This window comes from Epargyreus clarus, unplaced genomic scaffold (genome assembly GCF_041222505.1).
Source record: "Epargyreus clarus isolate Ecla_fem2 unplaced genomic scaffold, WU_Ecla_fem_2.2 ptg000007l, whole genome shotgun sequence".
Classification (NCBI taxonomy): Eukaryota; Metazoa; Arthropoda; class Insecta; order Lepidoptera; family Hesperiidae; genus Epargyreus; species Epargyreus clarus.
In genome coordinates, this window is record NW_027332215.1 from 26,972,277 (window position 1) to 26,986,933 (window position 14,657).

The 14,657-nt window shown below is 35.7% G+C and overlaps 1 protein-coding gene across 1 annotated transcript in view; it reads left to right on the top strand.

Moving 5' to 3' along the window:
* The window catches only part of pins (G-protein-signaling modulator pins), a 56,490-nt gene that overhangs the window by 19,347 nt on the left and 22,486 nt on the right, over window positions 1-14,657 (top strand). The window contains exon 5 of the mRNA XM_073075336.1: window positions 12,882-13,146. Within this exon, the coding sequence (XP_072931437.1) occupies window positions 12,882-13,146 (265 nt within the window). The remainder of the gene's footprint in view (window positions 1-12,881; window positions 13,147-14,657) is intronic.

A 14,657-nucleotide genomic window follows, 5' to 3' on the forward strand; every position in this document is an offset into this window, starting at 1 on the left:
GTTTGTCAGAGTATTTTCTTGTTTTCAACAAATGTATTTTGATTTTTATGCCTTAATGTATAAATAGCTCAAAAAATAGTTAATATTAAAAATACTTCGTATCTAGTTTATTTTAATTTTGTTTCCTATTCACATTCTTATTCCGGTTTATTGGTTACTAGCTTACCCGGCGATCTTCGTTAACAATGAATGCAGATGGAGGATTTTAAAATTAATACAAATTATTCATTCCAATTTTTTATTAAATTACAGAAAGATTCTTCTGTAATTTTTAGAAAATTACAGAAGAAAATTTAGGGAATTACCGGGTTGCACTTTTCAGTGAAGCACCCTGTGATACATTTTTAGTATTATTATCAGGCGCAAAAACAAATAATGCAGCTGGTTTTCCAACCAGTGAACATGCCTCGTACAATTAACCATGTGAAAAACATAGATTGTATATTATATAGCAAACATTCAAGGATTGGCCTTGTGGTAATCGTCATGGCGAATGCAAGATGAACTTGGACGTTTAAATTCAAATGGTATTTTAGTTGGGATCCTCGCCTTTGAACTTGCCCCGTCGTATCGTCGCGTAGATCACATTGATCATTATTTTAGTAATCACTAAATGCGTTCCATTACATAGTTTTGTTGGTTTAGGTTTCACATTATGATAACTACCGAACCAACATTCAATCGTAAATAGTGGTGGTAAGCCTGCCGGCATCCAAAGAATTTAAAAAATCTATTACGGCTTTTATCATCATTTCTTGCACAATCAATGGATTTAAATGAATTACTCAATGGTACTCGATTGATTCCATCCTGAATTACATAGTTGAGCTCATCCACATCCTTATTATTTGCTGCCAAAATCGCTCGGCTCGCTCAACAATTCCGTATTTTTGTGGTTTGCAATATTACATATTGGTTGTTCAATATTTTTATTTAACGGCAATTTTAATACTGAATGAGCCGGGCGGCATGCTTCTAATAATGTTGCTGGAATAGCAGCAGAAGAAGGAACTGCAATGTTGGATCTCGCGCAAACAGTGGCTAAAATTACAGGAATGTCTTCCCAGTTCCAGCGAGGGCATCCAAGAAAAATAAACCACTATTTCCATCATCAATTGCTTTCATCATTTCATTGCCTTAGAATATAGGCAAATTGAGTTCATAGGTCACTTTAATCAATATAAGACATATCGTAACAGAAAGCATCGCGATTCAAACGTCCAATGTCGCGCTTCACGGGTCTGTCGTAACCGGATTATTGCTATCTTTACGTTCCTGGACAGTACGATTAGATTGATAATAATTAATTTGATTCGTTGCATTTCGGGTTCACCTGCCTAAACTTGTCCGCCGCCTTATACGAGGCATATTTAGTAAGTCACAAACACCCAACATGATTTGCGTTATGCGTATGCCGACCAGTATTTGGACGTCTCACTGGTGGCATTATCTTATAAAGACAACGATTAACCTCTAAACTTTTATCAAAACACACAATAACTGTACGGTCTGTACTATACTTCACTTAAATCAAATCTATACTTATAAAGTTATTATTATACCATATATACTTATACTATACTATATCTAACCTCAATTCTAATCGTTTTTCTTTTTTTGGGTTTTTGTGTGAAAATTACTATTATTATTTTCTAACCTTTTTTTAATGTGAAAAAAAATAGCAGTCTCTTTTTTATAATTTTTCTTATATACATGCCTCCTGACAATAAGGGAGACATAAAAAAAGAATCGTCCAATTTGGTGCAGTCGTTCTAAAATTATGCGCGTACATACATTTCGGCGTTTCATTTTCATTTATATAGATAGATTATTATTAGTGTACATTACTTGAACTAGTCTAGCCACATGTATATTGGCTCGATGTTTCGTGCGGTTAACCCTTTAGATCACGTTTGAGTATTCTGGTTTCACTCAGAAGAACTCCAAAGAGTTTATAATAGTTAGAGATATAAAGGTCATGATGATAGTTTCTGAGATCCACTTCTATAATGTAGGTAGGTGTGATGTTTCGGTGAATATCTGTGTCGGATTGGACACGAGGCAACGCCACAACACACTCTTGAAAAATGTCCTGCATGGGTTTCCGAGATCACCCTGATCGGGAATGATCTTACGCCGTCAGCTGTAATTGCAGCTATGCTAACGGAGAAATCAACGTGGAAGGCGGTGATCTCTGTTTGTGAAACTGTAAGGGTTAAAAAGGTGGCTGCTGAGCGAGATCGGCAGAGCCTGAAAACAGGAGTTATTTTCGTCTTAATACGACCGTCTAATAATCTTCCTTTTATGGATGTTCGGAGTCATAAGCGGGTATGAGTGGGAGTTCTGATCACTCACTATTTGTGTTCTTGTGAAGACCACAAATTTTAGTGACTACAATTTGAAATACCACGCATGGGAATCACCGGCGCGTTCTATTTGCTTTTTTTCCCTAAAATACGCAACATGGCCACCGAGTGGATTTAGTGAGTAAAAACTTACATAATAGTCCGGTCAAGTTAGACAATTGAAATAGCTAAAATTCCGGGAAAGCTGAATTTTCGTAGAGACCTTGGGTTTACCCTTACAAATAAAGTGTCAAAAGTCCCCAGCGATCCGACGTGTGCGTCGGCAATTATTCGGGGTCAAACGTCAAATTTTTAGATTTTTTGGATTTTTCTTAAAAACCGTAAGTTTTATCGAAAAATACCTCAGGCCAAAGTTGTAGCTCTTAAAATTCTCTATAAAATGGTGCTTATATTTTTTTCTCTAACACCAATAATTATTCAGATATTGCGCTTGTAAGAATTACCTTTTACATGATATCCACCCCACCTGTGAAATAGCGTAGCGTGTAAATAGCTCAAATAGTCCATTAAATACAAGAGAGGAAGATTCATGTGATTTTGATGACAGACACAACTGATTCATCTTCGTATGAACAATTTCTAGACATTCACCACCGCCACACCTATTTCTGCCTCATAACAGCAGTGTTAAGCGCTGCTGTGTTCTGGTTTGAAGGGTGTGGTAAGGGAGACAAACTTTTCCAAGACGTTCCAACTTAGTTAGTCCTCAGGGGTAGCGGCGCATTTGTGACCGACTTTACGTAGGAATATCTAATCCTATCTGGGGTTAATTATACATATCCATGGGCGACAGTTGCCACTTACCATAAGGTGGACTGCATGCTTGTCTGCTACCCCAATATTATAAAAAAATATATTAAAGTAGCAAAAAAATTAGAACGACAGTTGAACTCAATAACCAATATAAATAATCTTCATACTATTAAATAAGTATTGTCCTTGAAAATAGCATCTTAAAGGTTCTTGGGATAGTCCTCCCAGGGAAACCACGTTAAAAAAACGCGCTGAGTATCCTATTTCACAGGTGGTGAGGAAATATGTGCCATCATCCATCATCAACCCATTACTGTCCCACTGCTGGCCACGGGTCTCCTCTCAGAATGAGAAGGATTAGGCCATAGTCCACCGCGCTGGCCAAGTGCGTATTGGTAGACTTCACATATCTTTAAGATTTTTTTTTTTTATAAATCTCAGGTATGCAGGTTTCCTCACGATGTTTTCCTTCACCGTTTAAGCAAGTGATAATTAATTTTTAATACGCACATAAATTTGAAAATCAGAGGTGCGTGCCCGGGATTTGAACCTCGGACCCCTCGATCGAGAGGCCGCGTTTCTTAACCACTAGGCTATCACTGCTTTTTAGTGGAAATATGTGCATATAGTGTAAAATGTACTCGTAATTCTTACAAGCGCAATGTCTGAATAATGATAGGTTTTAAAGAAAAAAAATATAAGGACTATTATGTAGAGAATTTTAAGAGCTACAACTTTGTCCTAGGTAATTTTTTCGATAAAACTTACCGTTTTCGGGAAAAATTCAAAGAATCTAAAATTTTGACATTTGACCTCGAATAACTGCCGACGCACACTTCAGATCGATGGGGACTTTTGACACTTTATTTGTAATGGTAAACCCAAAGTCTCTACAAAAAATTGGCTTTCCCGGAATTTTAGCTTTTTTATGTCTAACTTGACCGGACTATAACCCGGCTTTTCCCCTAAAAAGGCTGGGTATCTTTACGAATAATATCTACTTTTTTCAAAAATCATAGTATTTCGACAATAATTAAGTTTTAACTGTTTGCTTTCAAAATCAATTAATGAGCGAATTATTAAACATTTGAGTACCTATTTTGAAATAAATGCAGGTGCACTCGCACGTGTCATAGCATCGCACCACAAAATTGCGTAGAAAAGGTCAAGCGATACGGTGATGCATGCGAGATATGACGTCATTCGGTGCGATTAGCGTTTCCGATAACAGGGCCGTACCGTACACAAACAAACGGAACCCATATATGATTAACTCGTGCTGCTCGTGCTCGTCTGTTTGCTCCGACGACCAATTTGCTCCAAACTACTAGACCAATTGAGTGGAAATTTGGGACTCCATTATGCTTTTCTGTGACTTAAAGACGAAGGTGTAACGTAAAAACTGAATTTTGAATTGCCTGGTGACTTTTGGGGGCCTTTTAAAGTATTCAAGAAAGAAGACGAAAATTGATTTTCCCATAAATTACGTATGAGACAACATGTTTTTCATTTACAGTGTTAAATTTGTATGGAACCGTCTCTACGCGATGTACCGACGCGTACGCGCGTACCGTACGCGAATTACTTGCTCGGTTTTTATTAAGGTTCCGTACCCAAAGGGTAAAAATGGAACTCTATTACTAAAACTCCGCTGTCTGTCTATCTGTCACTTATCCCCTGGACCGTAATAGGTAGACACTTGAAATATACAGAGTTTGTATAATGGTGGCCGCAATAATATCAACGAAAACTAAAAATAAAAATTGGTGGTACGGAACCCTCCAGGTTTGACACGCACTAGGCATTATAAAATGTTATTTTGCTAAATTGTTGACGAACAAAATTTCAATTTCATTCACGGTGCATTTTTAACGAGGGTAAAACCACGTGGCATAGCTCGTATGGTATAAATCGCAGGGTTTTGTTTTAATATGGAATACCTAATGCTTCCTGCTAGACAACCTATGTTTTGCTGTGGGGGTTATATTTAATGGGAAATCAATCTAGTGAATATTAAAAGGAAATGCAACTTTATTATTTCGCCCCTCTTTGTCGCTTGTTATAACCCTATAATTACACTAACAAGCATATTCCCGAGTAATAATTAATCTATCCAATGTTATGCCTACCAAAGAATGAAATTTAACAATTGGCATACTAGACATTGTCAAATAAAGATCTTTGGTTGACAAAAAAGGGCAGATTGATTCTTATTAATAACGGGCGTAAAAGTACTGCCTAAAACCAATAACAAAAAGTAAATAAGAACGCCTCTAGATTGCTAGATAAGGTTCATACCTTAGCTCAACCATCGCATCCATTAACAACCTAATAGGATGAATAAACATAATAGTGATAAAAATAATAAATATAATTATTATTTACACTTAAAACAGATGATTATCTGTTTTAAGTGTAAATAAAGCTTCATGTAGTGGAGATCCCTGTAATACTTATCAAATGAGATTATCTTTTTTCTATAGAACAGATCACCCCCATTTTTAACGTGGATCAAATTCCCCTCCTAACAACGGCAGGGACTAACCCCTATTAATCTAGTATTCAAATAAAAACTGGCAGTGACACTGACGAACAAACGCTTCAAAGTTGTGCTAATAATACCCTTCCCAATCGAGGGTTCCTATAAACTTTCCCTTTAATTATAAAAATAGAGAACGCCTGTACAAATTGATGTGTTATTGATGATACACAGAACATCTTGATATTTTAAATATTACAATCATTCTATTAAGCAGTGATAAGCCTATTGGTTAAGAAACTCGGCCTCTCGATCCAGGAGTCTGAGGTTCAAATCCCAGGCACGCACCTCCGATTTTTTCAAAGTTGTGTGCGTATTAGAATTTAATTATCACTTGCTAAACGGTGAAGGAGAACATCGTGAGGAAACCTGCATACCTGAGAGATTTATAAAAAAATAAAAATCTCAAAGGTATGTGAGGTCTACCAATGCGCATACGCACATACGCAATACGCACTTGGCCAGCGCGGTGGACTATGGTCTAATCGTTCTCATTATGAGAGAAGACACGTGCCCAGCAGAGGGACAGTAATGGGTTGCCGATGAATCATTCTATTGGCAATTATCTATAAGGGAATAGTTATTAACCGTAGTAAAATGCACCCCACGATTTTTTACTCTGAATTGAAATTGTTTACTCTTAAACTCTTTGTCATTAAAATGTTTTCTAGTTTTTAAAACTATTATTTATATTTATTTGTTTTTAGTCCGTGATAAACTCATAAATTGGAAAATTAATTCATCTAATAAGAATAATGGAAAACTGTTATCAAATTATTGCATCGTGATCGGTTCTTGATAGTGCTCGTGTGCAAAGTTAGTGTGTTCGTGTGCAAAGTTTCAAACGTAATCATAGTTGTAGAAATTGGTGAAAATTATACTCAAAGATTCCGTTATATACATACTTACATACATACATCGGTAATAAATCAAGAGTAAATACACATTGGTGTTATTTTGGGTCCAAATTACAATTGAGAATTATGTGTAACTGTAGAGCACGTGATAAAATACATAAATACTTCCGTGTTCCTATACAAATGTTCCTGTCAAGTTTCACTTCCTAGACCACCACTAAATAATATATTTCGTAAATAACCCGATGTTTTTTTATGTTTTTAATATTTTAGTATTTTGGCTAGGCCAAACGTCTTTTAAAGATTTAAATAGCCATGATATTGTATTCATCTGAAATAGAAATAAATATAGTTCAAAAAACTAAAAAACACGCTTTTATGATAAAATCAACTAAAAAGTAGAAAATAATTTTCAATCTAAGAATCAATTAAGGAACAGTAAATAGTATAATTGTAAAAAAGCGTGGGGTGCTCCATTTATCAGTTTCGAAAAACCCCGTTTCTTATATGGCGAACCCCATGTATTTTCAACCCTTTTTTATTTTTAGTATTTGTTGTTATAGCAGCCGACATTATACATTATCTGTAAAAAAATCAAGTGTCTACCTATTACGGTTCCAGAGATAGAGCCCTGTGACAGACGGAAAGACAGCGAAGTCTTAGTAATAGGGTTCCGTTTTTACCCTTTGGGTACAGAACGCTAAAAACAATCTTATTGCGCGAGTATTGGATTATATCGAAAACAATACAAATAAATATCACTTTGTACTTACTCTGTCACATAGTTTACCGAATTGAGTCGCTACCAAAGTTAGCGCTATCGTCGACGCTCAAGTTTGACAACATAACAAAAAGATGCGTTATTTCGAAGTGAACATTTGAATTTTTTTTCCAAAAAATTTTAATAGCTCGCACTCGCTATTCACATGCTTACTGTCAATGAAAAGTTGACTCGATTAACGTGATGGTGAAATAATTGATTTTATTTATAAAACTCACACTCGGCCTACAGGATGTCCCGTAAAACGTTGATAAACTTGTAATCTCGTGTAGAGCACACGATTCGGGCCTCTCAGAATATCGACGTTTAATTTGGTCCTAACTCATTGTTTTCGAGTTATTTGCATTTTTGTAAAATTGGTCAAAATACACACCCTGCATTACTCTATGTCTATGAGTTGTGAAAATCGTAAACTAAGAATTTTCCCATTTTTTTTTCCAGAATCAAATCTATCTATCATCAGGAAAATATTAAGGTTTTTCATTAGTAATAGCGGAAGAACCTATTATTTAGTCGTAAGACTTCGATGTCTTAGCACACTACCTTAAAATCTTGCTTATTTGTAAACTCTCCAAAATTGCATAAAGTATATCATTTGGTTATGTATAAAAAATCCAATGTGATTAAAATGAAGAGAACTTGTTTTTCCTAAAGTTAATTATGTTAATGTTTTGGAAACACACTGCTCTAAAATTTATTTTTATTTACCCAACTGCCAAGGAAGGGTTATGTTTTTCGCGCGTATCTTGTATGTCTGTCTTTCTTTATTTGATCGGATCTAACAAACGGCTGAATGAATTTAAACATTTAAAAAGTCATTTTATTTGTGTCAAAGACCCGAGTGTCCTTAGATAGGTGTTAGAAAAAAAATCGAAGTGGCGGATTTTTGGCGCGAAATAGTAACACATTTAAAAAAAAGTTAACCGAACCTATCGAGTAGGGTATCAAATGAAAGGAAATTAAACTAAGATTATAAAAATATATTTGTATATATATAAAACAGCAAGGTGACTGACTGACTGGCTAACTAAATGACTAATTCATTTTTCAGAAATCAATGTATAGCCGAAACCACTGACCTTAGAGTTCTGAAATTTTGCACACAGGTTCTCTATATAGCGTAAATAAGTACTAAGGAAGGCCTTTTGGAAATTCTACCCCTAAGAGGGTTAAATCGGGGATGTCAGTTTTTTTTTAATCCTTTAAATTTTGAAGCAACTACTATAAAATTTAGTATTTGGCTTCCTGGATAAGAACAAGGATACACCTATTTATCTCCTTCGAAAAAATCAACCCCGTAAAGAGTAAAATAGGAGTTGAAAGTTCATTTGAACAACCGTTAATTTTTAAACAAACACTATGAAATTCTGTATCTGGCTTACTGGATAAAAATAATTAAATTCTACCCCTAACTAGGTAAAATAATGGCTGGAACTTTGAATTATTAAAGTTATATATTTTAAAGAGCGTAAATAATGCATATTTTTCCGCGAAATAGGTTTGGTCAACTTTTTTTCAAACACATTTTAAAAAAAGTTGACCAAACCTATCGAGTAGGGTATCAAAATAAAGGAAATCAAAATGAGATTACACAAACATTATACATATATACATATATATAATACTAGAGTTCAACGCAAAGGGAAACCGCTGCACTTTAGAGTGCTGGAATTTTACTCATAGGTTATTTATATATGATGTAACGTAAATGTGTACTACGAGGATAAAATAGGATAATATTGTTTGACCATCTTTTGATTTTCAAGCAGATACCTACTATGAAACTTTGTAATTAGCTTTCTGGATAAAAATAATGAAACGCCTATTTCATCGTTTTTGGAAATTTTCTACTTCAGTCTCTTTAGTGCAGTCGGGTTTTTAAATTTTTAATTAAATTACTTGTTATCTAAGTGACCTAGCATAATTTGTAGCAAATTCTCAAAACCGCCTCCTTTTTCGGAAAAAATGGCTTGTCAAAGCCGGATTGTTTCAGTTACTACCAAAATGTTACTTTGTGATTTCTTGATCACTCGATCAATTCGCACAGGAACAGCATGGTGATATGTGATCCAGGTGTCCACCAGATCTGAGGAGAAACAATAGGCTGAGCAGCGAGACATAAAAAAAATGTTGCTCAAATTTTTGCTCGCATTTCCTAAATTATACATATTAGCTAGATACAAAGGTCCTCTCCTGTTAACTTTTCTTAATCGTTGGTGTAAAAACTCGGTGTACTAGTTCGACTCACACTTTGCTAAATATTTTCTTTTAACTTGCAGTTGCAATGTATGTTCGGTTTAAATGATGCAAATTAAATTTGAGGCCTGTCCCTTTGTCTGCCTAATAATAGCAGTGGACTGCATGCTCGTCTGCTACTCCTATATTATAAAAAATTAAAAAATAAAGATGTCCATAGTCCTTATGTCCCAGCCTGCAGCACCTTATAACACTTAATTCGACATCAACTCATCACTGTCCCACTGCTGGGCACGGGCCCTAATCCATTCTGAGAGCAGCTTTTACAATGAGAAGGATTAGGCTATATTCCACGGCGCTGCCCAACTGCGTATTGTTAGACTTCACATACCATTGGGACCTTTTTGTTAGATCTCTTAGGTATGCTGGTTTTCTGACGATGGTTTCCTTCACCGTAAAGCAAGTAAAAAAATTAATTGCGAATCCGCACATAACTTTGATAAATCAGAGGTACCTCGTACGTGCGTGGGATTCGGATTCCTCGATCGAGAGGCCGAATTTCAACCACTAGGCTATAACATTTAATTGCCTTTGCGTTTACTAGCCAATTAGATGGGCGGCAGTACAACTACAGAAACGCGAGAACTACAAAGGGAGCTAAAATAAACAACCATAAATAGTTGGCCAACTACATATCGGACTCGAACCCACCGTTCAATACCGTTCATTTTTTTTTTTTTTTTTGGTTTACGAACTACAAAAGTTTTGCGAAAATTTAAACTATCTTCCCATGTCTTATAGGTATACTGAAAACTAACAGTTTCATTTAAATGAGGCCCCTTTATATTTTTACTTTTAGTAGATACCTATTTGCTATTAAAGTGGCGATAGCAATACACACTCTGTAAATAAGTCAGATTACGAGTATTACGATCAAGAAATGCAGTTCTCTAACAGACAGAGTTCCGTTTTTACCCATTGCCCTCTGTAATCATTTTAAACATACAGTAATTTAGTAACATTTGAGAGGTATGTAAATGTTTTAAATACAAAAAAACCGTTGCATTCCTGGAGTTCCGACAGAAGTGAAAACTTAAACAATTACGTAGGTATTTTTTTAATCGTCAGGAAATAAGTATGTACGAACATACATCTTTATATATATGCGTGTGTATATATATGGGCGCGTGCGTGTGTATGTCACTGAACTCCTCTTAAACGAATGGACTGATTTTGATGAAATTTGTTGTGTGGGTTCAAGGTGATTTGAGAATGGTTTAGATTCACAATTTAGTCCGTGGGAAAAGGTTTTTTCGTAAGTAGTTATAGAATCGGAAACTATGCATTTGATCAAGTGATAATCTTTAGCAAAGTTGTTGTCCAAGAGCCCACGAGGGTTTGGGAGTTGGTAAGACCAATTTTCGACAGATGGCACCACTGTCATTCCAATGCAGGTACCAATTTTCCGTTTTATGTATGTCATATTGTTTCTTTAAAATGCGGGCGAAGCCGCGGGCACCACTAGTAATTATATAAAGAGGTGTCGGTTATGGTAACAGTGTCGCTAATTCAATGGTTTTATCCCATGTCAAAAATGCCTGACGCGCCTAAACATTTCACTTCAAAAATGTAAGTTATACTTTTGCAGCATCTGGGAATAGTGCTGAGTGATAACAAATAAAAATAAGTAGATACCATATAGTTGGCTTGTAAATGTTGCAAGATTTGTAGAAAAAAATAGCGAATATAAAAATAAATAAAAATGTTTTATTGATTAAAGTACAATTGCAAAAACAAGGCACAGGAGCCCCTGTACTGGGTTGGATCCCCCTTACTGGGTGCCCCGCTCATCACCAGGACAAACAATTTTAATCAAATGTTTTAAGAATTATAACTATTAAATTAAAAGCGTGTCTAACTCTTATTAGCGTGTGTGTATGTGTGGGCGTGTTTGTGTGAGTGTGCGTGTTTGTGTGTTCCAACTTTCAATAGCACTGATATAATTAACGCAAATAATCTCTTATATAAAATTCTTGTGTCACAATGTTAGTGACCGTACTCCTCCGAAATGGCTTTACCGATTTTCACCAAATTTTATATGCATATTCAGTAGGTCTGAAAATCGGCTACTATCTATTTTTCATACCCCTAAGTGATAAGGGTTGTTCACGCTTAACATTTTTTTTATTTATATGGCAACACAACGTTTTCCGCGTCAGCTATTATCATATAACAGTTGTTCTGTTTCAGTATAGTTTAGTTGCAAGAAATATTTTATAGTAACTTCTTTCAACTTCGACATAGTTAGCGGATAAATATTTAACTTGCTGTCAGTAGTGTTGTATAGAGTGGCAGACTGGCATTTATCTGCTTTTTCTTGAATTTTGTTGTACCGGTTCGTATATGATAAACTTTAGGTCTTATAGGTGTGAACCTGACTACTTATATAAGGTAATTGCTGACATACATTGCGTACATATGACACGTATGTATCATTTGGTACGCCCGGTACCCGAAACAGCTTGACTAATTTTAATACATAATATATGAGATGTCATTGGTTTCGTGTATATTGTGGGAGTGTCATCAGAGAGTCAAGGTATATATATTTCTTATGTGCGTGTGTATGTCACTGAACTTCTCCTAAACGACTGGACTGATTTTGATGAAATTTGTTGTGTGTGTTCAAGGGGACTTAAGAATGGTTTAGATTCACAATTTAGTCCGTGGGAAAAGCTTAATTATTTTTTAATTCGTAAGTAGTTGTTGATTTTGGAATGTTTCACATTGGATTCGACAGCTATTTTTCATACCCCTAATTGATAAGGGTTGTTCACCCTTAACATTTTTTATTTATATGGCAATACAACGTTTGCCGGGTCAGCTAGTGTTTTTATAATAATTCTCTATTTTCTTTTATTAAATACGTCAAAGAGGTGGTACCACTACATACTACTTGTATCCTACTTACTTGTATCCTAGCCTACTCACATGTGTTTTTTCCAACACCATATTATATAAATGATATGTATATGAATTACAGTCTACTTTCTTTCTTTTTCTAATTAAACTTAATTTGATAAAAATAGAGTGTATCACTCGGCCACAAATTATTTTTCTTCGGTAAACTTCGTTCTCGTCGAGTTCGCCATTTCATTTAAAGTTCTCCGATGCACTTGAGATTTGAAATGGCATCTTCATCTTAAAATATATTTTTTCTAGATTGCGCAACAGAAAAATATACTAAATACATGTTAACTGCGCCACAAGTAATTTTATTAATGTCCACACCTTGCAAACCAAAATAGTAATGTCACACCATGACCATAGGCAGCGGTGCTGATACTTACAAGAGATTCAAAGATCTAAAAGGGCGTCTCGACCAACAGACGCACGCTCGCCCTAGCGGAGGAGCTAGGCGACGCGGCGGTGGAGGCCCAGGCGTGCTACTCGCTGGGCAACACGTACACGCTGCTGCGCGAGTACCGCATCGCCGAGGAGTACCACGCGCGGCACCTGGCGGCGGCGCGCAAGCTGCACGACCGCGTGGGCGAGGGCCGCGCCTGCTGGTCGCTCGGCAACGCGCACGCCGCGCTCGGCAACCACGAGAAGGCGCTCTACTACGCGAAGGAACACTACAATATATCCAAGGAGGTAAGTTGTATTTCTATTTATGTGTATATGTACGCTCCAGCCCATTTGACGATGATTTGTTTTTTTTTATAATATAGGCGGCTACTTCCGCCCATGGACATCCGTAATCATCCCCAGATAGGATTAGTTATTCCTACCTCAGGTCGGCCACAGATGAGCCGCTGTCTCTGAGGACTAAGCTGGAACGTCTCGGATAAGTATGTCTCCCTTACCACACCCTTCAAATCAGAACACAGCAGCGCTTAACACTGCTGTTAGAAATAGGTGTGGCGGTGTTGCCGCCAGAGTCGAACCACAACGGGTTCTACCATCTTCAATTTGGTTTTATAATAATTACCAGTTGGTGTGTCGGAAAAGTTTTCATAATACATCAAATTTTCAGTGACTCGAATTCTTGGAAGTTTGAATGATTTTGTGCGTTTTCTTGTGTTTTAGGTAAATATTAACAAAAACACATATGGACCGTTTATTTTGAAAGTGGTGTAAGTCCATTTTCTTTGGTTTCGAGAAAATAAAGGTACTATATTTGTTGATTTAAAAATACAGGCAAATCATATGACGTCTGGCATTGTTTCTATTGTTTTATCAACATTTAATTTGTTTATATAAATTTGTTTTTGGCTAATTAGACTACGATAACACATATTTATGTGCTGTAAATGGACTTACACCACTTTCAAAATAAGACAATTGTAAAAAAAAAAATTTTGAAAATCAAATGTCGCTTAAAATATACTTCATTTTAATATAATTTTGTTTACAAATACGTATAACAACACATAAAATTTTATTTTAGACGGCAATTACATTGTCATTACAAGATACTGGTTACAAGAATTTACTTATTCTCTGTATGTGGTAGTGTTTCAAAATATGCATGATACACCGGAGGTATATAGGGTAGTAGCTGCTTCATGTCTTTATATTTTTCGTATGTAATAAGTCTGGCATTTTGGTACAAAGATTCCAGGGCGATTTTTTCAAATTTTAACGGTCTTCCAGGACGTAGAGGTAATAAATTGATAATTTTAAATTCTGCGTCCGTCATCATTGTTTTATAAAAAATGGTATATAGTGCAATTTTGAGGAACCTCAACCAACATATTTGCAACCAATAGACCTGTTCCCCATTAGTATTTTTTTATCTGTTTTTTAATTGCATTTTGGAGATTTTTTTGTTGAAATGAAATTCTCCCGTTTCATTTCATATAAAATGAATTAATCCTGTTTTCTATTGCGCTATTACATTATAGTAATCTTGTGGTGTGTATACAAAATTCATTTTTCCGTAATCGTGATAAGATTCTGCAAAAAGTTGGCGCTACTGTTGTTTTTGTTGTTTTTTTAACTCGCCAAAAGACGGGCAAATATACGGAGTCATACAGCCTTGTCGTATTTATTTTCCTCTCACAGGTTATGCGCTGTACATTTTCTAATACATTTCTCTATTTTTTTAATATCTATCTTTTAACTTACGAGTGGAAACACGGAAGGGAAACAATGCAAATCGT